At 39.0% G+C, this 26,653-nt stretch overlaps 1 protein-coding gene across 1 annotated transcript in view; it reads left to right on the top strand.

The window, feature by feature from the left end:
* Nucleotides 1-26,653, top strand: part of lamc3 (laminin, gamma 3) — a 136,092-nt gene that overhangs the window by 34,846 nt on the left and 74,593 nt on the right. Inside the window, exons 5-9 of the mRNA XM_031754575.2 lie at nt 13,208-13,396; nt 14,416-14,533; nt 18,790-18,888; nt 19,694-19,830; nt 20,180-20,299. Of these exons, the coding sequence (XP_031610435.2) occupies nt 13,208-13,396; nt 14,416-14,533; nt 18,790-18,888; nt 19,694-19,830; nt 20,180-20,299 (663 nt within the window). The remainder of the gene's footprint in view (nt 1-13,207; nt 13,397-14,415; nt 14,534-18,789; nt 18,889-19,693; nt 19,831-20,179; nt 20,300-26,653) is intronic.

Raw genomic sequence — 26,653 nt, 5'->3', positions numbered from 1 at the left:
AGCGTCTCTTTTAATTGATATTTTTTCACAGATAATCTTTTAGAACTGAAAATAAACTGCACCAGATGAGACCTTTAAAGATTTGTTAACTCTTGAAAGCTAACAATACGGCAATAATAAAGACAAAACATGAATTTTGTAAAACAAACACCAAGTGACACGCAGTTAATTAACTTCCTATTTTCTGCACTCACGTCTTTTGCTGCATATAGTAAATCATATTACAGAGATTTAAAACTTAAGCTACTCCTCACTTTCCAATAATTAACTTGTAGCTTCATATCATATATGATCATCCTAGAAAATCCAATTGAAGTCCAATTTATTAAATTTGTCTCTTAATCATTGCAGTGTTTGTTTGTAAGCACACGCAATGGGTTTGAATAAAGGATCAGATTCCTCAAAGGCTTTCCATTTCAGCACAAGATAAAGCACTGCAGTGTTAAGTAAACGATTACCCACATTTACCAGAATGCTTAAAATAACACGAATAAGCACAAGTACAGTCATTCCAAATAACCCAGTGCTGACCCTGGATGGAATGTGTCAGTACAATGCTTTGGTCAATTGGGAAAATTTGCATAATCTTCCCACATAAAATGACACTTGACACATTACCCATCGTGTTTTAAAGATAGAGTATGGTTACCTTTTTTTGGTAATACCATGTGACGATGATCATGTTTGACATAGAATTAGGGCTGACAGTAATATCAGCAGGCTGATTAAAATAAATGGTTTGTTAATAAGATGACTGGTTTCTGTTTTGCAGATTAACAAAAAAGCATCTGTTTTATCTTCTTAGCTTTATTTCAGCCATTTAAAAACATTAAAAAACTGTCACAGTTCCATCAGTCATAATTTACGATCTTTACGGGGCACAAAGTTTGGGGAGTTTCAGATTTAGAGCCTCGTTTAAAAGAAGAAAAGGAAGAAAAGTGTGACAATCTTGCGATTATTACCGCTATCTTTGCTGTTGTTCTTGTGTGAACAGTAATAGCAGGTGGTAAATGGAAGCTTTAGGTGGCTTTTTACAAGAGTTTTTCAGTATTATGTGAACGTGACTCTGTGTGTTTATGAGTAATTTTAATATTAGTTTGGTTTTTTATACAAACTTGAATTCAGACTTTATTTTGTTTAGTTTTTTTACCTGGCTGCTTTTTTGGTCTTAAGGTGTGGAGAAATAACACAAACCCTTTTGCTACAGTTTGCTCTGTGTGTGTGTGTGTGTGTGTGTGTGTGTGTGTGTGTGTGTGTGTGTGTGTATCAGGAGTGCAATGGAACGTCATTCTCATCAAGATTCTGCCCCTCTGAGACTGAAATCATTTATAGCCTGGGCAGGTTGCTTTGGGCCTTCACCATTTTTTGTTGTTTGCTTGATGTTGGAAGTGGCTTAGCCTGAGGCTGTTCCAGTAGGTACATGCTTTAAATCCCTTTTTTTAAACCGCTGATTTATTGCTGATCCCGTTGTAGCTTGTATACTGTGATCATTTTGTTGCATGCCTATCGTGAGGTCCATAACAAGGTAGATACATCACATACTTAACATTTTATTTCTTCCCCCTAAACTCCTGCTGTGAGAAAAGATGGGTGGCTAGCACCCGGTAATAATCATGCTATTTAGCATTATTAAGGTTTTATTACGGTATTACCATCAATAACGTTAGCATAAAACCTACATAAATGTCAACATTTAATATCGAAAACCGAGCTGTAATTTTAGCACTTGCTAAATGTTCATGAAATTAGCTGGCTTTAAAGTAGCCAGGTCAAGATCATCATCAGGAATTGCAGGTTGAGAAATCCTTCTAACATTAATTTCACACTAAGTTGAAAATGATGATAAGCTGGTGTAGAACATCTAATACCAAGACACTTACTTAGTCTGCAGTTTCTTAGAACATGCAAAATTCTAGAAAGCATCTACAGTTCCATAAGAATTAAGAGAGTAAGCAGGACCCAGCTGCTACTAATCAAATGCAGTTGATTAACTGATCATCAGTAAGTTTGCGCACCTGCATAAGGGTTTTGTCAAATTGCTTTCAGGAGCATTTAGATGTGTGTTAACATAGTGTCACATTCTACCCAGGAGTGGATGTCACAGCAAGTTCACTCCTAGGTCAGACTGTACGATGCTCAGAGAAATCGCAAGTGCTAGGTCTCAGTTAGCATGTGAAACATTAAAGCTCCTGATTGTACAATTACAAAATGACTGAACAAGTATGGCTTGTTTGGTTGCCAGAGAAAGTCTGTTCTCTCTAAAACAAACCTGGCAACATGGCTTAGCTTTGGAAACCACAACAATTCTATATAAACATCAGCAAAAACACCTCATACCAACTGTCAAGCACAATGGTGGAGGATTGGTAATTTGTGGTTGTTCTGTAGCCACAGTTCTTGGGCACCTTGCAGTCACGCAGTCAAGTTCTACAAGCTATTGAATTATGGTGTGTATGTTTCTAGAAGACTGCATAGAGGCCTGTGAAAACTTTCTTTTTCACGACTTTAGGCTAAACAAAGGAAAAGAATCTCAAAAAGACTTTAATAGAAAGATTACAATAAATTATTTGTTAGCATATAAAAACCTTTGCATTTGACATTTACCTTCTCTTCATCCCAAGTTCAAATAAAGTACAAGTATGATAAAAATGTAAATAAATGATAAAAGGAAAAAGTAAATGTGTGTTTGCTGCTTGGATTATATTACTTCTTTTGCATACAGCTTTATAATCCTGTTATATTAAATGTATGGTCACATGTCAAAACTTTTTATTTTGGTAATTTCTTTAAATAAGTAGTCCGGTCACGACTTCATGAACTGGAAAAACTACAGTCTTTCATACAGACATACGAAACAATGTGAAGTATTAATCTATCAAACCAGTCTGCACCACTGTCACCAAATCCTGCACTGAAACTCTAACCACAGAATAACAAAGTCTGAGAAACAGTTATAATATTTATTACACATACAGTAACACAGTCAGATGTCATATTGTTCATATGGTTTTGTAGAAATTTATAACATTTGGGATTTTTACAGTGGAAGAAAAATATCCCATCATATTCAGTCAATGCAGTTTCTTTTTCCTTTGTGTGCACCAAAAGTAAAAAAAATCTATACCTAAGGAGTTCTTGTATGAGCTTTTTGAGTCAAAAAAGTTATTGCAGTATCTGACAAGACTTCCAATTCATTCCAATCAACACCAAACCATTAACCAGTACAGAATGGTACTATACTCATTTCACACTACACCCCATTACATCCCAATGACTTTGTGACCAGTGTCAGATACATTTGAAAACTGTTTCCCTCTAAAACTCTGTCCAGTTTCTCTGTCCTGTATTCATACGTGACTAACCTTGGTATCAAACTGGACTGTGATTTTATACTAGATAAGCAGATAAATTCTGTCATTAAAGCTAGTTTTTATCATTTGAGACTTTCATAAAGAATCAAATCCACTTTATCCTGTAAAATCTTTGCACGTCTTATTCAACTTCTATCACGAAGCCCCTTGGACGACTGCACTGCGCTCTATATTTCTGTGAAGGTTCTCAGTCATCCAGGTCATCGTAGTCAAAGGAGCTTGGAAAGAAAAGCGTCTGGACTTCTTTAAGTTGCTTGAAGACGTTTCACCTCTCATCCGAGAAGCTTCTTCAGTTCTAAGGTCAAATGGTGGGGAGTCCCAGATTTAAACCTAGTGGGAGCATCCCCCCCAAAGAGGGACAAAAGGACCCCCTGATGATCCTCTAATCGCCTGAGCCATGGTGTGAAAATGGGTGTGGGTCCCAATCAGCCAGGGTTTTGGGTGAGCTCATTGTTAAACCTGGCCCCACCTTATCATGCGAATTCCTGAGGTCAGATGGCCCAGGATGTGAGTGGGCGTTAAGGCGTCTGGGGAGGGAACTCAAAACTGGATTATAGATGGCAGACAGTTGGTGTCGTAAACCACCGCCTCTGTTCAAAGATGGTCGCTCACAGTGGACATAGATGGCTTCTTTCAGAAAGAAGCCATCGTTTGCGCTCTATATTGCTCTATATTGGCCTTAGCAAAGCTTCCCTTAATCGCCCAGACCAAAGTGCTTCAGCTCGTCTTTTAGCCGGAACCTGCAAACGAGACAGCATTCCCCCGTCCTGGCATCTCTCCACTGGCTCCCAGTTCAGTTCTGGATCCATTTTAAGATTTTATTATTTGTTTTTTTAAACTTTTAATGGACCACTGCCACCATACATAACTGAGCTCTTAACTCCATATGTTCCCTCAAGATCGCTAAGGTCCATGGACCAGCTGCTCCTGCTGTCCCTAAAACCCAGCTGAAAACCAGGGGCGAGCGAGCCTTTTATGTTATTTATGTTCAGCATGGCTCATCATTATACTAAACGGTGGGGAAGAGGGAAATCAACTTTGCGTATAAAACTCAAAGACCTTCAACATATTTAAAAAGTTTAAAATGATTTATAGGATGTTTAGCTACTAAGCAAACATTATTATCACAGCAGTATAACTCACAGCAGCGAAATACGATGGCTTCTAAGTTGAAATCTTTATATTTTATATCATTTTATACGCCAAACAACCACACTGGTTTAACATGCTCTTAAAGGCACTGTTTCTGGGAATATGTTTGTCTGCTTTCTTGCTGAGTTAGATAAGAAAGAGTGCAATTTTTCATTTGAAAAATCAAAATCAATCAAGCTTGGGATAAATACACAATCCAACCAAGACAGGAAGCAGGGGGAAACAGCCAGACTGACTTTGTCCAAACACAAACATAAATTCACTTAAGTTGGCTGATTGACACACTAAGTTTGTCTGATCAGTGGCACAAATCTATCTGAAAAAAACAAACAAACCCAAAAAACATCAGTTTGTGGTTTAAAGGGCTGCCATGTTGAAGCTGGGTGTAGTGAGCTCTAGTCTCATATTTAAGCTTAGATGAAAAATTGATGCCTCCTTAATGTCTAACTCTTGCCAAGAGAACAAATAAGCATATTTCCTGAAAGTAAATGCAATATAAAACACATTTATGAGGCCTTCCTGCATTGAACCTCAAAACACATTAAAGATTAAAACATGTATGAAATTGCCTGTCCCAGTTTTGTATGTATTACTGTAGAGTGTGTCATTACACATTCTTTTGACAAGAAGGAAAGTAGATAGTGAGAATTATGGCATTATTATGTTAGAGATGAGACTTTGGAGGACTCCTGTAAAGAAATACAGACTTAATAACAAAAATAATCATCACCATCACTACTTTGGATAAGCTGAGATGATGGTGGTGGTCATGACATGATGACCATCACCACGTGTGGGCCGGGTCCCATGTAGTACACTAACAGTCTTATACATATACAGTATGTGAAGCATGACTCCGCCTCGGCTGCTTTATCACTGCTGCTTTTCTATATTCTCTTGGCAGGACATCTCATTCATCCAGCAAATTAAATGTAAAAATGAGAAATCATTGTGCCTGCAGGGATTTCGGTCCCTCTCTGCAATGTGTTCTGCGACAGCACTAAGAAATTATTCATATAAAGGGCAGAAGACAGTAAGAGTGGTTTACATTACCTCCCCTGCAGATGACGCAAGGTGGCAACCTCCTTTACGCTCCCAAAATCATTCCTCGCTGCTAAAAGAAGGAAAAATGAAGACTAGTGCTGGGTAAACTGACCACAAAATATTGTCACAGCACTGATATTAATGTTTACTATGCATACGCTCAGACAGTTTGGGTATTTATTGATTAAAGATAGGATAATAATAATAATGATAATAATAATGGACAAAGAAGAAGAAGAAATTGTTTCTAAAATCAACATCTTTGAGCATTCACAGCATAAAATCACACACCTCATCGAACAAAAGATCAGCATCTCCCGCTGAACATTTTGGCTGCCCCTGTAAAATTAATCAAAATAAATTACAACCTCAAATGTGATTTTTGTCTTTTTGATCTTTGATCAAACATCTAACTCCCAGACTGATGCTGGCAGAAGTTATAATCAAAATAATCAAAACGATAGGACAGCCTTCATATCACAATATCACATCTTTTTATTTAGCTTTGATTATTTATGCTTTGCCATTCCACACAGAAATAAGCGGTGATTCTGGGCTATGAAGGGTCATGTGCTCTTAAAACCAGGAGATAAAGAAGAACTTCGCTTTTACTGCATGTCCAGATTAATTTCTCCGAGACAGCGCCCCAAGGAGCAATACGAGGGCATCATCCACGCTTGTATAGGCATAATCTGCAAATTAAAGAGTCCTTGAAAGCCCTCAGTAGGAGTCTGAATGCTGCAGGACTGGCCACTCACTAAAAGTTAGTGTCACTGGCTCATAGTCTTACTGAGGGCACAGGACCATCCATGTTTCTCACAGGGACAGTGCAGAATGTAATGAAACATCCACTTAATGTACAATAAAGATGCACACAGAAGAGGAACTCAAATATGTTATCAGAAGAGCTTGGCCCTTTGTTTGTTGACTTATTGACCTGTCTTGTCACCTGCAACACCTTTGTGCTGCATGAGCAACTGAGGAATGTGATCATTGGATAAACAATGTGCAGGAGCTTGAGGTAGCATTTAAATCCCAAGTCCTGCATTGTAGTTTACTGTAGTGCACCAGTCCATACATTTATAGAATTATTGTGACAGTGTGCAATGAACTTTGTTATAAGCCAGGAATCAGGTCTGTGCAGTCTTTTTGTAAGAATTTAAGACAATTAACTGATAAAATTGGCAAAATCGATTTATTTAAGCCACTTACATCCAGAACCTCAACGATCTAAAACAGAAATTCCTCCACCAATATTTACTGGAGAGCAAGTTAACTGCAAAACCACATAGTTCCTGACAACCTTACTATATAACCAGTTGGCAACCAGGTACGACAAGTCTCCTATTCCAAAGAGATTTGTTGCAGATAAGTTGTGCTTACTGGTGCAGACTGATTCAGACAGCGTCTATAAATTATTTTAGAGTTATTTACAAACCTTTGCTCTTTACTCTTTACTCTGTCAGCCTCCAGTGGTTTGGAGACAGGTTGACTCTCACCAGGTAACCTGTGCAATCACCTTGTGATCAAAAAATAGTTGCCCAGAGGTTTAGGGTTTCAGGACTGAAGTTGTTTCACTGCAAAAACATTCGGTGCGACTGCAGGAAAACCACTGATTTTTCTTTGTTGTAAAGAAGTTGCCATCCGATTTTATTTTTTCTCTAGTGTGACTGAGCCATCGTCCAGTTCAGGGACATGGGGTTGCTGGAGACTTTTCCAGGCGACCATTGGTTTAGAGGTGGGATAAATCTGTTCTTCACAGAAAGCCAAACAGCCATGCCAGTTACATCCAAAGTTTCAACCAATTTAAAGTCAACAATTTTCCCAATATGAATGCCTCTGGATGCTTAGGGAGAACACGCAGAACCTTGATTATAAATGTATGTATGTGAATAGGGAGTAGGAGTTACATCTTGTGCTTCTAGTCACTTTTGATTTTTTGGTGCCTCATTTATTGAATAAACATAAATGCGGGATTGTGGTTCTCTCAAAAGATTATTGTGTTGTATGGTGGTTCAAAAAGTTCATACAAAGGGCACAGTGTCAATTTTTATAAATTTGCACAAAAAACAAAGTGACTTTAATGAATTTATGAATAACTTAACAAAAACAGGATGCTGTAGTCTTGTCACAGAGCCAATCCAACAAAAGTCCAAACCGAAAGATAAACTAACACAGAAAATAAAACCTAAACGTAAAGAACTAAGCACAAACAAAAAGGAGATAAGCAGGGAGAGGTGAGCAGGGGTTTATTAAGAGGCAAAATGACAAACAACAAGTTGGACTTTAAATACGGAGGATTTATTGAACACATAAGAAAACAACAAACAACAACGTGGACTGGAATATAAAATACAGGGAGGCTTAGCAGCAACTAAAAACTATAGACATTCCTGTTTCATATCTGTTACACAATCGTAATTTCGAGAAGACAGAAGTGAAACCGCATTTCCAGATTTGGCAGTTTTCTATAGTTTTGCTTTTTTTGTTTGTTTTTTTAAATCTAATTATCTATAAACATTTATTAGTTTTTGTATTCCAGTAAAACTGTCCCTCCCGTTATGTGAGCAGCACAGTCAGATAAAGATCAGCAGGTTTGGTAGGTTTAGATCATTTTTAAAACTAAGTTACAACCAGTATTTGTAATAAAAGTTGTGTGTATTTATTTATTTATTTATTTGATATATGAATTGAACTTTCTTGCTTTATGATCGATAGATTTTCCACTATTAACCATACGTTTCTGAATTACCCTAGTTGAACCGATTAAAGAAGACATAAAAGGTAAGGTTTATGGTTGTTATTTTATTTGCTCCTTATAGTCACACCATTACTTGTGATTGTCATAATGCACTGTTCATTGTTGGTCCAGTAAGAAGTGCACCTAGTGCCAGTGTTAAACTGATCAAAACCCATTTGATAGATGGAAACAATCAAGAGTGCAATACAGTCTGTATTCCTGTTGTAATCCTGTAGGTTTTAAAACTAAACGCCACTAAAGAATGTATGACGCGTAGCATTCGGGGAGGTTTAAAGTGCTTTGTGAACTGTATCGTCAGACTCAGCAAGGAGCTAACAGCGCCTACTTACTTGCATGAAGGCTCCACAGGGGCAGTGACGCACAAGCTGTGTGGTCCCCAGGACAGGACTGTTGTAACAGCATGTTAAAGAGTCGGCAGTGGGTGGGCAAACATAAAAATGTGGACAAGATAACCTAACACAAGCTATGGAGAGCTGTATGGGGGAGTCTTCATGTTAAACTTGTTGAGAAACAGCCTCAAATGATTTGTTCTGCCTCAGCTCCCCTCTCCCTTACTGCTGGTAGCAATCTTCATCCCACATATGTATAAAACCTTAACTGCTCAGCTACAGTTATTTTACACCCCGTTACTAAGATGGCGAAGATGCTGTACTGTAACACGCTTATGATAATGTGCTCAGCAGTTTGATGTCTCACAAGAAAGGAGGCTAACACGGCCAACATCAAAGGCAGTTAATGTTAAAAAAAAGTGTAGAAAAATATAGTCACATATACTAAAAAAAAGTCATAGCACTAAAAAATTTACAAAATGTAATAGTAAAGAAAAAAAAAGAGAACACCTGAAATAGAGCTTTATAGTAAAAACAGATTCATGTCTCCCAGTGTTTCTGACAGTACTTCTACTTGGCTATTAGCTAGCCTGTGCAGCAGTCACACTACCACTACCTGACATGATAAAGATAGAGTGAATGGGAGGTGACAAGTTGAGACAACCAGTTGTATTTGTGCTCTAGCTACCCACTGGCGCCAATCAGAAGTGAATCATGCAGCAACTTTTTATTTTTGTAGGTGGGGGGAGGGGGGGGTTGTGACATTTTGTTGAACTGGGGATAGCAGATGTGTTTTGAAGGATGAGAACTGCAGTTCAGGCCATAAATATCATTGGCCTAGATGGGCTAGGTGGACCTGATTCGACTTGAGTAACAAACTGGACTGGTGCTGGAGATTTACCAAGTCTGTGGTCATTATTGGCATCAGCTGGAGGGTTAGCATCACTGCCAGAGATGCCAGCACATTCAATCTACTTATTCACTAAGCTGTAACTCTAGCTGATGAAAACATGGAGATATTAGAGTCAGTACAGTGAAGGTCAGTGAAGAAACTATCATCTCTATCACTGAGAATTTTCCCAGTCCATAATATGAAAAAGAGGAGAAACTCAATTTCCAACAGAGTCATTCAGCTTAGCTTAGTTTCACTGGCTGTCCAGTTCTTGCTATACTGTGTCATGAACAAATAAATGCCTGTATTTTGTATTTTCTCTGGTTATATTTGTCTAATGTTAGTATTTGGTCCACTAACAAATGGACCAAATACTTATTCCAATGTATATATAAAAAATATAAAGGGATAGACATTCATGAAGTGCCTTGAGCAGCTGGTCAGAAAACACATCTGCTGCTCCCCGACATCCTGGACACTCTTCAATTTGCCCACAGAAGGAGCAGAGCCATGGACGACACAGTCGCCTTGGCAACACACACTGCCCTCACCCATCTGGAAAACGGGAACACCCTTCCTCCTCGCTCACTGAAAACACAGTGAGCGATTTCTTAGTGTACTCTTGTGCTCCTTTTTCACTTCCAACAACATTATCATTAAGTTTGCAGGCAATAGGACCGCTGTAGGCCTTGTTGCAGACAATGATGAGACAGCCGACAGAGGTCAGAGCTAAACAGGCCAACAACCATTCTCTCAACATCAGCAGAACAATGGAGATGATAGTGAACTATCATCCAGAGGAGAACACTAGCTCATCCATATTAGCTATGCTAACATTGAAATGGTAGGCAGTTTCAACTTACTCAGTGTAAACATCACTGAGAATCTATCCTGGACCCTTCACATGGACATCATGGACAGAAAGGCCCGTCAGTGCTTATACTTTCTGAGGACCCTTCGTTTTACTACAAGACACTATCTCCTGAACCTTCCACAGAAGCACGATCGACAGCCTGGTGACAGGCTGTATGACAGTTTTGGAATGGAAGTTGCTTGCTAAAACCTGGAAATCACGAAAGAGATTGGGGCAGCCATCAGAGATCGTCACTGCCAAGAGCTATCCCGCCTCTCCTGATGTCTGTGTAAGGCCGACAGAATTATCAAGGATCATAGCCATCCAGAAAACCAGCTGTGGCTACACCAAATACTAGATTAAAGAACAGTTTTTATTATCAAGCCATGAGACTCCTCAACTGCAACCTCGGTCATGGATTGGTGCATTACTGCAGTACAATATGTAACAGTATAATTTAATCGGTCACTGGTACTGCTGCTTATAACTCTCAGTTTACCCATGTGCAATAATTCTCCATACTCCTGGGAATCTATCTAATTCTTCTAAGAACCTCAGCATCAATGTTGCTGCTGTATCTTTTACAATAATCTGCCGGAACTACAACTCAAGGATGGTGTTTTAGAGCTGCAGCAATGAATAAACCCAATTTATTAAAAGCAAACAGGTAACTCACATTGATGAACCCACAGATAATGACTTGATTCTTCAGTTCACGTTTGCTTTAAAGAGCTTTTTGGCACTTTTAAATTCATTGGGGTTTTAAAGCTACAACTTTTAGTTTTAGTTCCCATTCTGGTTAATTTAATTTCAGATACAGCAGGCAGCAGTCGTCAATTACTCCTTATGTAGATTTCTCATAAAAAATGTAATCACATTCCCTGACTAATGATTCAGCAGCAGAAGTGATTTGTTACATTACATGTTTGACTCAGAACAACTTCATCAAAGGTGCCCTTAAACAACTTCAAAGACTTCACACCCACTTGCCTCATCTTCTGTATTTAACACTTGAAGGAAAAGAAAACAAGGTATTTTGGTTTTAATAAGCAGTCTGTACAGTCTGGATTCGGAATGTTTACTAAACACAAATTCCTTAGCTCCAGTGACTGCACAAAGCAATTAAGAAGTCCCATCCTAAGTGTGAAGATGTGCGTTCACACACCGACCCACTCAAAACCCACATGACTCCATAAGCTCTTACCAGCAAAGCCTTTATTATGTTGCTGACATGGACACGGACAGCTGGAGACACAACGGCCAAGTAGTCATTCCTGTTATACTTCTTTGAAGTCCACTTGAAGTCCGCCACCTGGAGTGCGTGCGTAGTTGGTGCATTGAAATGTAAATTCTTCACAGATGAGCGTGTGTGGTCACAAAAATATTGCTAGGCACCTGGATGTCCGCATAGATCCTTGTGCTCAGTGTTTGATGATGAAATTTACGTCACTTGCACCCCAGCGGACTCACATAATCAATGCATAAGAAATGAGAAAACTTTGTAGTTGCCGTTCTTACCTCATTTACATAAATTATAGAGACCACTGAAGTAAACCTTTTACTAACATAGTGTACAGATTAACGAGGTATCAGTAATCAAAGTGTATGTAGCTTATCACATTATCGATGCAAGATCATAGTAAGTATGGTTGTAGGTAATACAGGCAGCCACAAGCCAAATGGAAAAACTAATGAGCATTCAGGAGCTAAAGTGCCTGATTTTCCTTTCATGATGCAGTAGAGACCAAAATAGGACAAAAAGAATTGGGCTTTTAGTGGTCAGAGGGCTGGAAACTGCTGTTGGGTTCCTATATGCTTTTTCTTTCTCTAACTCTGGATCATAGGAGGGCCGGATACAAGCTATCATATGGTGAGAGGTTGCTAGTCTAAGCTGAAGATTAAAACCGAAAGAAATTCATGATCAGATTCACGCCCGCGTTTATTTGGATGTTAGCACCTTCAGAACAACTGCAACCTCCACACAGAAGGGTGGTGGATTTGTACCCACATGCTGCTCAAAGAAGAGCTAAGCCACAGCCAAGGAATGGATTAATATGTGCTAAACCAACAATAATTATAAACTCATTACTATTAAAATTCAAAATATGTATGGAAATTAGAGCAGTCACAATAGTGGTAGGTTTTCCAACCCTGCGAAGCCTTGATTTGTGGCTAGTAACTGTATCTATGCAGTATAAGTTACAGCCAAACAAATGAAGGCTCTGCACATTAAAGTCCTGAACCACCGAGCCCAAGTTCATCACATGTTAGGTTTTAAAAGCAACTGGTGAAATAAGTTAAATACTAATGAGACTTCTTATTAAAAAGAAAGGGTAATCATATGGTTATTTCTAGCTCAACTGGGAGCTTGATTCATAATAAAATGGGCAATTTCACCTAAGTCCCCCCTCAGGGTAACTTGTAAACTAAAGAGGGATTTGATGTGAGGGGTATGAGAGCCGTGATGGTGTGTTATCAGCTGAGTAATTTGCTCTTGTATAAACATGAATTACTGTTATCTAAGTGCCCCCTGACAGCCGATTGGCTCCTCATTAGGCCTGTGTGAAATGAGATTAGCAACGAGACTCTAAATTATGATCCAATCCCAGAACACATAATCTCTCACATGCATATACCCTTTGTGTGTCTCTCCACTTCATCTATTTCTGCCATCCTTTTTTTTTTAACTTCATTGCTTTCTGTGTCTTCCCCTGCGGCTGCTCGTTCCTCGTCTTAGCATCTCTCCTCTCTTGACCTCTTACCTCTTCTCTCTTTTCTTTCCTGCCCCACCGACCTCACTCTCAGAGTGTAACTGCAGTGGGAGATCAGACCAATGTGTGTTTGACATGGAACAGTACCGGAGCACTGGCAGTGGGGGGCGATGTGTGAGCTGCAGAGACAACACCGATGGGCCCCACTGTGAGCGCTGCAGAGATGGCTACTACCGGAAATCTACAGAAGATCCCTGCCTACCCTGCAACTGCAATGTCAACGGTAAACTGCAGACACAAAAATCTCAATTGTTTTGATAATAACTGAAACCCTAATTATGATCCATGCCAATGTCATTACTCGCTACTTTTGTTTTCTCCTGCATGAGAAAATTTAATTATGTTTAAATTGGAATGCCGTACTGGCACAAAAAAAGCACCATATGCAAGCTTTAGCTACAGATGAATGGGACTCATAGGATTAATTTTACAAATTTTATGGCCAATGTTTTTAAAAAATTAATGGCACTGCATTAATATTTTCTACGTCCCATCAGCTCACCAACCTTGCCTAGGAGTAGAATCTTTTTCAATTTATAATTCATTCAATCTCATCTTAGTTATCATTGCCTTAGCTTCCACGATGATCATTAAGGAAATCCATGGATTTACTCACCCATGCGGGTGTAAATTGATCCAGTTGACTCACTGAACATTATCAATGATAAGACTCATTGCTCATTAAGCAAGGCCTAACTTTAGGTGGAGGAGCATTAGTGGTGGTGGAGCACAAATTATGTTTGTGCTTCACCCATCATCAGAGAATGAGAGAGAGAAGTGAACAAAAAACATCAACTATCTTTTCCTCTTCATATAAATAGTGTGCGGTGAAGGCACAGAGCTGTTCGAGTCCATTATATTGATCAAAGGTTATAGCAGACTCCATCAGGCTTCCCTTTTTCTCTTCTTTCTGCCCCAGATGGCCTTTTTTCTCCATTAACTAAAGCTTCACTATATCGGCTACAGTGTAGAAGCAAGGTTATATACTTCTCTTCCAGGAACAGAAATTCAAAACAAATGTTCATTATCCATAGATAGATAGATAGATAGATAGCTAGATAGATAGATAGATAGATAGATAGATAGATAGATAGATAGATAGATAGATAGATAGATAGATAGATAGATAGATAGATAGATAGATAGATAGATAGATAGATAGATAGATAGATATTTATAGAAAATACTCATCAATCTTGTCCTACACTATGATTACATTTTTCTTTATTTGAACCCTGCTAGGATCTGTGAGTCTACAATGTGATGTAGAAGGAAGGTGTGCTTGTCGTGATGGAGTGACAGGAGGGAAGTGTAACACATGCCAGGCTGGCTTTCACTCAATAGGCCCCGGTGGCTGCAGGTGAGCAACACACATATAGTAATATATACAGTATACATACATTCATTTTATGCTAGTGAAGACAAGGCTCACTGACATTACATTTCATACAGCTTTCCTGTTTTATAGATGTGACACCTAACTTCCCAAAGCCTGAATTTATCAAACTGCAAAGCAGGACAAAAGGATTCAAATTTCTCGACGTGACACTACTGTGAATTAGTGACCTTATCAGCAAGTACCAGGATGTGCCAAACACAATGTCAAACTGCTAACAAGCATTGTAACAAGCAAGCCACCAAGTGCAGTGTTATTTTCCACATGGATAAAATTCATTTCAGTTTTATTAAGCTTTTTATTTCAGGGTGTCACGTATATTCATCATGCACAATATTAGGTACGCCAATGTGATTTTTTTGCTTTATGTATGTTTGTAGGCCACTGAATTACTTTCATGGTTATCCCCTTTTATGGAAGTGTACAGAAGTTGTCTGACTTCTATCAAGAAAACCTCATATTATTTTTTGTCTAGATTACACAAATGCATAGTTTCTCATATAGCTTTATTTTAAAGTTTTGTTTTCAAAGTATCTTTTATTATTTTTGTTCAGTTTCACTCTTCCCATTAGTGCCCTATTCAGCCACCACAGTTATATCCAGCACAGAAGCTCAGATAAATCCATGGCACACAACCTACTAAATACCAAACAGTGACCAAACCAACATGTTCTAAACCCCAACTCATCACATAGTGACACAAGTCAGATAAATCTTTTTCACATTTATCAGAAGACAGCAAGCATCAGTGTATTTTGTAAGAAGCTGAGATATATAATCTGGTGCCTGGCCATTTAGTGCTCTGTATGTAAATCCTAAAATCTACTGAAAGCCAGTGTAAAGACTATCTTAGCATGCAGGATGCAGAATTTTGGACTGTATAGCTTGGAAGCACAAAAGACATGGTTTGTCCAAGCTCGTCAACACACATTATAATGATCTAAATGAAATGACACAAATGCTTGAAAAAACATTTTTTAGTTCAGTTGAGTAGACCATATGTCGCAAATTATAAATGTTACTTAAATGAAAGAATCAGGAAAGAAACAAAGATTTTATATGCAAGTAAAAGAATCAAATATAACCATCAAATGCTGGACTTGACCAAAGAGAAGTAAGAACCTGACTGATTTTAGTTCAGGAAGAGCTATAATCATCTATCAGTCTTGTTGATATTTAAAGTAAGGTCATTATCAGAGAGACAATCACTAACCTGGATTAAACAGTGGACCGGAGTGGACAGCCTATTCAGATGATGAGGCTTAAAAGATATAAACAGCTGAATGTCATCAGCATAGAAACGATAAGAAACTTAATTAAAGTTTAGGTATTAAATTACTTTAATTTAATTTAATTTATTTTAGATACCAAATATATTAGCACCACAACTAAATAATGCTAAAGGGATGTTTTCACAATATGAAGACAACAAGTTCAAGCATCACTCTGTGGCGGACAAGGAGTTAGACTCAGTTGGATACACAGTTAGTGAGTAGGTGGTGGACACAACCGCATTTAAGAAACAGATTTTCTTTTAGAACTGATGGAAAACAAAGAACTCACTGAAGAAATTTGTAAGATTTTTAGTTAAATGAAACAAAACATTTTTCCATGTTTAGTACACAGTAAATATAAATAGAAGAAGCACAAAGTCCCAAGTCATTCCGCTCAGTCTGCTAAGCGACTTAGAATGCCAAATCTACTATTTCTACTCACCCTTTCTTAAAATAAGTTTGAATCAATTCCTTATTTTATCTGCTTGAAAATATGTTGCCATGGTAGGTCTATATCAACAGCTGAAAATCATCCATTTTACTTTGTCTTTTCACTGAAAATCTAAGTAAATCTTACATTCTTGCATTATTAATTTCTCAATACCTTCTTAATTCTTAATACATTTTGAGTATGCACTACAAAACATAAAAGTATAAAATAAATTATTGAACTCCATTTTTTTTAACTCCATTTCCTCATACTCAACTTTAAATAATACATTTCCAAAGAAATGTTGCCAGTATCATCAACTTGAAAAGAAAAAGGCTGGCCTAATGTCTTGCCAAGTCATTGCAAACTTTTTGCATGAATTCCCTCCTACCACATATGGTCGTTGTTCAGATTGGTGAGCCAGCAGTCCTGAATAGCAGAAACGAAAGATCTGGTGTTTGAAGTCCCCTTAGAACCGAGCAAGAGATCATGCAGTCTTCTTCATGTTGCCATGGTGACTGAATCCAGCCTTGCTGCCTTCAAAATCTTCAGAGAACAGCTTGAGCTGCAGCCAAAGCCAAGGAGAAACTTAGCCTGTAAAACTTTCTACTTTTCTCCAAAGGTAGTTGAGTGTCTTTATATGTAGCTGGTAACACTGACTGCCATCTGGTTTTATCCAAATTCATCAATTCATGATTGACTCAAACATTTCTTTTTTTTATTAACTGCCAGCAACTAGTTGACAATGAAGAGTTGTTCATGATAAATAAATAGCACAATACTTGCACTTTTACTATTTATTCATCATATTTTTTTAAGCTTTAATGTGTTAACCTTATGCATTACTAATGCTTTAAATAAAATATTATTATTCTGTGTTTTTACTAAGCTCTTAAGTTTCAGTATACTAGATGAATGAGCTCATTGGGTCAGACCGAGTTTAAGATACAGACTTGCTTTCAACCTGTTTTACCTGAGAGTGGGTTCAGTCAGACTTTTTTTCCAACCTTTGTTGCAGCTTGAAGATGCACTGACCAGCTGCATACATTTTTATGATGAAAAGCGCATTTCAACTTTGTCTGACCTGAGAGCCTCATACTAAGTATGTGTGCACATGAGCCTGCATGTAAATTTATGGGAAGGTGTATCTATGTGTGTGTGTGCACATCTGTGCATTTGTGTGTGTGTGTGTGTTGTATGTTGTAAAATTCATATTCATAAGAAGTCTATCCGAGCTCTCCCTGACCCCCTTCTATCTGCCGAGGGAATGCTAAGTTGCGATAGTGTTGAAAGGCATATCAATGAATGTTTGGTGTTAATATTATTTCTTCTACCTGGATACTATGACAACAGGCTGTGGCATGACTGTTAAGCAAAAGAAGAGATATTGAGCTTTAGCCTCATTCATTTGACTTTATAGCTTCTACAGTAAGTATTTCTTTATGAAAAAATGAAACTATGCCTCAAAATGACAAATTTAAACAGAATAGTTTCCCCAGTTCTACAGAACATTTTAAGACCATTCAGCTATTTGTTTTGGTTATCTGTAACCAATAAAGCTAATGCAACAAGAACTGATAAAGACAGTGTAAAACAAAAAGCAGTGCAAATATAAGCTAAATTAGAGAAAAATTTGAAGAAATAGATATTTTCCTCATGAGCTGGTGGAGACCAAACTAGAGCTTAAAGCAAATGAGCCAGATAGCTATTTGTGTATGTTGTATCTCAGTTAACAAAAAGTCTGTTAATGCAGGTTTAAAAGTAGGCTTGATCAAGAGAATATTAAACCTCCCTTTCTAAAGATTACATTTACTGGGCATACCAAAACTGTACATTAATATCTCCAATTGTTTCCCAGAGATTATATTGATATGCACAAACACAAACACTCACACAAACAAACACACATCACTTTCTCTCATTCGTGCTGAAAACTCAGGCTATTGAGTTGATGCGTGAATTACCCAGACCACTAGAGCAGAAACAACTAGAGGCTGCTTGCCTTGGGAGAATTGAATTATTGTAATTGCACCTCATTAAAAATAGATCCTGTGTTACAATCTCAAACAAAAAGTAACCAGTCAATAAATGTGATCAAACAAAATTCGACAAAAATCCAACACGCTGCTGATCCATACGCTTACACTTACTTGCTTTTTAATTGAGGTCGTTTTACAAAGCCTTCAAATTTCAGATTTGGGTGTTGATGATTTGCTACGAAGAACATTTTGTACTTTCGAAAATGCGAATCAGCAATTAGGAAGGCCCAGGTTCAAGTCTCAAGACAAGAACCCGTGTTGTTAAAGTCTACTTGAGCGTGACACCCCGTGGTTTTTCAGAGCTGAACATCTGCTGTCTTGAAAGTGAGGAAACAGAGAATACTTTGTAGAGATCAGGGATGTCCTCTCATCAAATTGTCCTCGTCTCAGAGTTTCCTGCCCATTTTCTTTTTCTGCTTCTCTTTTATACATGCGTGCTAAATGCAGTAGATTAAACTATTTTATATTTTTCTGTAGGCCGTGTGAATGTGACCTCAGTGGCAGTGTGGGTGACTGCTCTCCTCTGGATGGACGCTGTTACTGTAAGCACAATGTGGAGGGACAGAACTGCAACAGGTTGGTTATCATGCTGTTGTTTGTTTCCCAGATAAAGTACAAACAAGCCAACTGTAAAAGTCTTTTACACTAAAATATCCAAACATTATGTAATATACCTATGTTTGGTCTGTTTTTAGCATCGCTTTTGGAAATAAGTCATTTTCATTATCGCTCCTAAGGGGAAAATAACTTTGCAAATTTCATTCCCAGTCGGCTGGTGCAGCAGAAATGGAGGGCTTAAGAACAATTTGATTCAGACTAACTTGAACATTTTTAAGCTATCTGTCATTTTAACAACTAAAGCAGTGCAAGCGACCGTTAAACTATGTCAATAGTCTCTGCTTCTCCCTGTCTGCTTCTATCTTGCTCCTGTGGGATAGAGGATCAAACAGATAACCTCACTGTGACATTAGCAATACACACAGCCCCAGGTCTCCAACTATTGAATAATTCTGTGCTCCCTGTTTGTTGACTTTTTGGCTGATTTCACGGCTGGTTGAGCAAGCCCCTCTCCTGTGTAATGTGACTAGTGTAGTGGCTGATTTTTAGCGGTGTTCCTGTCCCACCCACATGGCAGCAAGTGCCTGCAGGTCAGGGTGCTAGCAGCTGAGCTCCATTCTTCTTCTTAAAACGCCGCGATGTGTGCGGCGACTTGCGCCCAAACTGCTGAACTGAAAAAAAGCTTAAATAGATAGTGAGTATAACAGTGCAGCATGGATGTGGTAAATAGCAGTAATCAGGCGTGAGTAAAGCTTCTGCATGTTAATGATTTTTTTTATGCACAAGGATGTGTGTGTGTGTGTGTTGGTTTGTGTACCTGCAGATGCAAGCCAGGATTTTTCAATCTCCAGCAAGTAAACCCAGCAGGCTGCCAACCGTGCTTCTGCTTTGGCCACTCGCTGGCCTGCTCCTCGTCCAATCACCATGCCGCTGTCAACATCACTTCTGACTTCGTTGAAGGTATTGTCTCCCCAGCCATTAATGAGGTTTCCCTTGTTGCCTTGGGAGCTTTATTACTGAGCCAAAATTAACGAGACCAGCGATGTTTACTTTGTTCTCCCTGACCCTCTGTCCTCTTTCCATTTTCAGCATTTGGCTCTGTGCTGAGCTCTCAGGGACAAAGCTGTTTTTTCTCCTCTTGTATTTTTCAGACAACAAAAAAATGAAAGAAAGACAGAAAACATACATAAACATATATTGCAACATACACAAAGCTGTTTGGACAGATAACCCCTGTAAGAAAATAAACATACAAACTCTTTGTGAACATGAATATTTAGCACTTAGATGCGATGTCTTTCACCTCCAGATCAAGAAGGCTGGTTGGGAGAGTTTTCTGGAGGGCTGGACTACCCCCTGCTGTGGAAGGAAGGTGAAGTCTACCTGCTGCCTCTTACAGAGGAGGACACTGGCTTCTACAAAGCCCCCGGTGAGTCGGCAAGCAAAATAATAGAGATTTGAACTAATCCACAAGGTCAGATTGTTACCGCAGTCTCAACAGGTGGGCTGCATCCCCCAGGGAGATATTTAAGCGTAGCTGAAATAGATTTTATTCATTATTAGTGATAAAACAGACCCAGCTCTTGTTCTTCAAAACAAATATATAAATGATATTAGTAAAGCATCTGTAATATCCATAGCGTGTTCCTATTGTTCGTTAGTGAGATTAATCAGGATTTTTTTGGCAGCGGGTCACGCGATGGTTATTCTGTCACCGCTTTTTCCAATCCCTTATCAGAGCCATTAGAAGATAAGGGAATAAGCTGGCCCTGCCACAGGACTTAGGGCCCATTTCTATCAGCCGCGCCAGGAGCAAAGGCCTGATGGAATTGGATGTCTTGGCCATGCTGGAGAAGCAACAAAGTGAAAATTGGCTTGGTTTCTTCTTGTCTCCACTAAGTCGCTTCTAAGCATCAACTCACACCCCCCCATCCCCACCAGCCTCTAGCCACTGTGCAGTCCGCAGCCAGAAGCAAAACAGGAGCAATCCCATTAACTCTGCATCCTGGAGGTTTAATGCCCAAAACGGGCGATCACAGGGAACGACTCCATTTGGAGGCGTCTTTTTTTAGGAAGATGAAAAACTCACAGCTGAAAGAGGATGTGACAAGGCCTAGTGGTCGGGCATAATTTATATAATGTCATTATAAATGCATTAGTAAGTTGTGGATGCTCAAATGTGCGCGCGTGTGGTGACATGTCCTGACACATGCATTATGATTGCTTATATGCCCAAGCATATGCATATATATATATGTATATGTATGTGTGTGTGTATAATTAGAAATTAACATAGTTAATAATGTTTTGAAAAGTTCATTTCTTGTTCACACACTCTATATTGACGTCTCTGTAGTCCACAGCACTCAGATTAGTGGCCCCCACTGGCCAACAGCAGCTTTGTGACAGCCTGCTTATCTACTTCTTGCAGTACTTGTTTATGTTGTCTCACCACATAATAAATGCACACATCTATTGCTTTACCATCCCCATTAATGATCTAATTTTCTCCCCTCTTTTTTTTCATATTTGTGCATGTGTACAGTTTTTTTTTTTTTAAGATTAGACCAGAGCAGCAGCTTTGGAAGCAGCTTTGGAATTTTCTCTCACACTGTTTCTCCTCTTCTTTTATTTTTTTTAATTTGTATTTTGTGCTGAAATCCCTCTACAGTGTTCGTCACCAAAGAAAGAGATAATTCTGAGTGACAACTCCACCTCGAACATCATGCAAAACACAATTTCTGTGATTGCCGCGAATGTATTTGTCACCGTAGTTTGCTTTCGCCTTGAGCTGTCACTTGAGGGACGGGATTCAATCATCTGTTATTTTATTGAACTGGTAAAGCAAGGGAGTGGCACGTTTTGGGGGATCTTCATGGCTCATTCTGCTCCAAAAATATCAGCCATAGCTAGGAGAAGGACAGGGCGTCACAGATATTTCCTTAATAGTGTTTGACAAGGAGTTGCTGGCCAGGCAGGCAGCCTTTTTAGACACTATGTGAAACGAAAAAGGGAGAAAGAATCTCAATCGAGTTTCCTGAATTCCCCATGACAATCAAACAATCACTTACACCAGCTGGGCTGTCAGAATTGTTCCTTCTTCTGCGCTGTGTGAAGATCTGTTTTTTTTTCTCTTTCATTTTTGCTCACATCTCAAATTGTCCTCCCTTCTATTTTCCTTTCAGCGGTAGTCTGTCAAGTAGTAAATTAATATACGTGGGCATTTACGAACGAGTATTTGTGTATGCACTTGAGGACGCCGTTTCTCTGAAGCATTGCCACTTCCCCTCCTTCCGATCCTGGACATCTGCTTGACAGTTGACACAGGCTGAGTTCAAGTCCCCGCGGTGACTCAACAGACGGAACGCTCGAGTGTGGCTGCCAGGAACTATCACAGACAAACATGAAGTACCACCCTAAACAGTTGCTTTGACCTGCCTCCAGCAACTGTGGTCACCACTTGAATCTGCTGGACAGTAACGGCGTTTCTCTTGGCTGAGCACCGTTTCATGCTGAAGGGGACATCATCTAACATAAGTCCTTACAGCCATGGGTTGGAGAAGCTTGCAGTGTGGATTTGAATATATGCAACACATGCCAACCTGCTAAGCCTTAAGCAGGGGAGAAAGGAGGGGGAGAAAGAGAGTGAATTTTAATGCAATAATGTCTAGCAGAAGGGAGGCGAGCAGCATATAGTTGAGGAGTGAAAGGGAGAGAAAGAAGATCCGTGATATCAGCCCCAGGCTACCTGTCAGTCTGACTCAAGCTGCATGTGGCAGCTAAGGGCCTCACACAGCCTGAGCACTACCTGCAACTAAGTCTGCATGTAATTCAGTCTAGTGGCCTCGTCATCTGGAAAGGTATACAAAAACAGAAGGGAGATGCAGCAAATGTAAATTGGGGAGTGCAGTGGAAGCATGGAAGAGGGAGGAATGAGAATAAAAATAAAACTGAGGCGAAGAGAAACAGAGCAGAGGCAAAAGTCAGCCAATTTAGACTGAGTGATTGAGTGAGACAGTTCAATATGCTTGAAATAAAGTGAAAACGTCTAAAGACATCCTGACAGGCAATATTTCAGGCTCTGCAAAAATATCTGTGCCCTCTTGGAGTTTCTTTAGTCTTGACCACAGGCTGTAAATAAAAGACGGTTGTAAGCATTGGGCAATCATCTGGTGGTTTAGTGAGGTTCGTGTTTTGAAATTTCATTTTACAAATTACTTTGTTGTTGTTTGGGGTTTTATTTGTTGTTGTTTGTTTATTACCTAGCAGATATGACCACTGCTGGGCTTTGCTAGTGCTGGCTAGGTACTTTTGTTAGTAAGGCACATTCTTAATTCACTGATAATAAATCCCATGCTAAATGCAGCGTGAAGAAAACAGAACTGCTTATCAAACGGTACTTGCTGGGAAAACTAACCAGCCAGCTCCTTACACAAAATGACACCCATCTGTCACTCACACTGGTTACTTTTCCTAACTTTATGCCTTAAATGGATAATTTCTTTAGAAAGTCACTTCCCCGTGTGGTCATGAAGGAGGGAAAGAGCTATAAAGACCCAAGCTGTTTTTTTTATACCAGGCTGTAAACATGTTTATTTCTGCTGTATTTCTGCCAGGGATTGAATCACTTTTGCAGCCGGCCTCAAGTGGCCATTTGAGCAACTGCAGTTTTTGGCACTTGGTGTTGGCATCACTTTAAAATTGGAGGTTGATCTTGGCAAAAATATTATTACAAGTGAGTCTCTTCTTATTGGTGTTAACACACCGTTGATAACTTTCCAAAAGCTTTCCCCATAAACCTCATATATCATTCACTGTGGACTTCCTGGATCTTCTCACTTGCAGTGTACCTGTAATGTTCTGCCCACACAAACACATTGCTTTGCAGTTATACTTTTGGTGTAAACACTCTAATAAAAGAACAGCATGTCAGAATTCCTCTTAGAAAAGTTCTGTGTGGGTTTCACAAGAGCCCTCAGAGCCAACACAAGTAATCTGAGTAGATCACAGGTTCACTCTGCTTCACACTCCACTGTGTCCCCTTCTCTGAAGAAGCAGCTGTAATTCTTAAAAATTGTAAAGCAGAAAATAGTCTGCTCTTAGCCTTTATAGAATCTTTAAACCTCATCACTTTTACAAAGTGTATTGCATGTGTTTTGCATTTACCCACACGCACACTAATTGCAGCAGAGCTGCCATTAATTACACACGGACATCTGCATATGAATATACATCAACTCTAGGCATGGGACTTTTGGTTCTGGAAGCCATCTTTGGTTGCATGTTGTTAAAGATCTCAATGTGGATAGTAGGAATGAATTCTTGAAACCATACAGTGCCATTTGATCACATGTAATTTTTTTATTAGCCATTTAAAAGCATATCTAAATTTTTTTAACAATGACCAAAAGACATAATAGGAACTCTACCACCCGAGCCACAGTTGCCTAGTAGAGCAGTCCCCTACCTTTTTTGCGTCAAGGACCAGTTTATGACCAACAATATTTTCACAGACTGGCCTTTAAGGTGTCGCGAATAAATACAGCAAAATAAAACCAGTAACGGTACCAAAAAAAAATAAAATTTATTCATAACACACGGGAAAAGACCAAGGAAAGCCGAGTTAATGATAAAAAAATAACGATAAAAACCGATAAAAACCCTGAAAACCATATATTTCACATCTGAGCCTTAAGTCTCGCTGCCCGGTATCAAACGACTACCAGTCCGTGGCCCGGGGGTTGGGGACCGCTGCCCTAGTATATTTCTCTTATATACAATTGCTCCTTGTGCTTCTGTATTTCATGTGTAGTACACTTGTCTGCATATGCTTACTTTCTGTGATGTGTTTTGCTTTATCAGTCAGCTTGGATATGAATAAATTCTTCCTTCCTTTCCTGGAATCGGGTTTATATTGCAGCTACTGTGGGGCCATAGAGCGCCTGCAGGCAGTGCAGTTTAGTGTCAGACTTTTAGAGTCCTGAGAGTATTGAACCTGTTTAAAAGTTTAAGGTTTGTCTATCCAGCCTTTGCCCTCAGATTGCCTGCATGGTGGTCGATGTTAGAGCCTCAGTGGGACTCCGGTTTGTGTGAGGCAGCAGTGATTTAATTGAAATGGAGTTGATTTAATTTGGTTGGAGCAAAGTCTAAACCCTCTGATTGATTGGGAGCTGCTTCTCCATTCCCCAAAAGTTATACGGGCATCTATCACTTGTTGTGATGGCAGCTTTATGTGTTTCTGGCACAGTGTCAAAGGTGGCACAGTGAGCGGACTTCAGATCATTCTGACAGACTCATAGAAACAAAATGGAAATCAAGTGGCTCAAACTGAAGCTCTAGTTTCTTTTTGCTGCTTTTGTTGTTGTTCATTCAAATGCACGCATCATTTATTTGCAATGACCCAGGGCTGCAGCTATTATTTTTATTAGCAATTTCTCTGTTGATATATTTCACTGTTGATAGTTTTGTCCTTCAGCTTCCAGAGTCCAAGATGACATCTTAAAATATCTTGTTTTGTCTGACTAACAGTCCGAAACACAGTGATATTTGCTGCACAATGATAAACAGAGAAGACCAACCAATTGGAGAAGCTCAGTGAATGCTTGGTATTTTTTGCCTTAAGCAGTACTTTTTGACATTTTAGGAAATGCATTTAATCATTTTCTTGCCAAGATTTGGATGAGAAATTTGATGGTATTATTGTTTTGTCTCTACAAAGCCAAAAACAGCTCATAGACAGTCAGTGGTTCAACTTAACAAAAGGAGCACTGGGAGTCTCACTCCAACCTGGCACCTCTTCAGAGGTTATGGAAATTGCACCTTGACAACTAATGAGTTAAGATAGCATATTTTGCTTGTTTAATGTGTAAGTCCCCATGCCCTGAAACTGTTTTTTTTTATGGACAGAGGCAGTGACTTCCTGAATTCACCTGGTTTTCCTGACACAAACCAAATTAAATCTATTCGTTTTACACCTCATTATATCTGAAAGTAAAACAAGCAAGACGCAGAATAAATCCAGCTTTGTGTCTTTTTCATTGTAGCTGAAGTCCGGGACAAACTGTTCCTTTTCACCTCAATTCGAAACGCGTAATATTTTCTCTGAAAACGAGACGATTCTGTTTTTTACGGGACGGTTGGCAACTCTAATAATTAACCGTATGAACAAAATAAAGTTCAACATCAGTAACATAGCACCCACACAGCTGTATAGAAACTCCGTCATGCTAGCTAGCACGCAGTACGAAAAAGTCAGCATAACGAAAATAAACTCCACCTAAACTTGGTTTATATCTGACTCAGACAGACTGCAGGTCATATGGCGATAGCCACCACACGAAGTAACGAATAACGAGCCTATCTAAATCCCAGTAACGAGTAACGCATTCCTGGTTTTGGCATAATAACTAGTTACCGTGCTCGTTACCACAATAATAACGTAGTTACTGTAACGCGTTACTTAATAACGCATTAGTCCCAACACTGGTCATTAGTGTAAGAGACTTTGAGGTTCACTCACCCTCTTTATTCCATATTCAAAATGGTTCATCCTCTCAAAATGATTCTGAAAAATCTCAAATTACATCAAATTATAAATGTTTACACTGGGAAACATTAAAGCAGAGTTGTTTTTTTCTATAAGTTGCTTTAAACAAAAAAAGAGGCTACTACACTTATCAGTACATTAATGTTTATGAGCAAATGTTGAAAAAATAACATGGTCATGAAGCAGTTTTATTTAAAAAACTAACTTAAGGGCAGGTCTGTCTTCTACAATCTGTTA

This window comes from Oreochromis aureus, linkage group 7 (assembly GCF_013358895.1).
Source record: "Oreochromis aureus strain Israel breed Guangdong linkage group 7, ZZ_aureus, whole genome shotgun sequence".
Classification (NCBI taxonomy): domain Eukaryota; kingdom Metazoa; phylum Chordata; class Actinopteri; order Cichliformes; family Cichlidae; genus Oreochromis; species Oreochromis aureus.
This window is presented reverse-complemented; position numbering and strand designations above follow the sequence as displayed.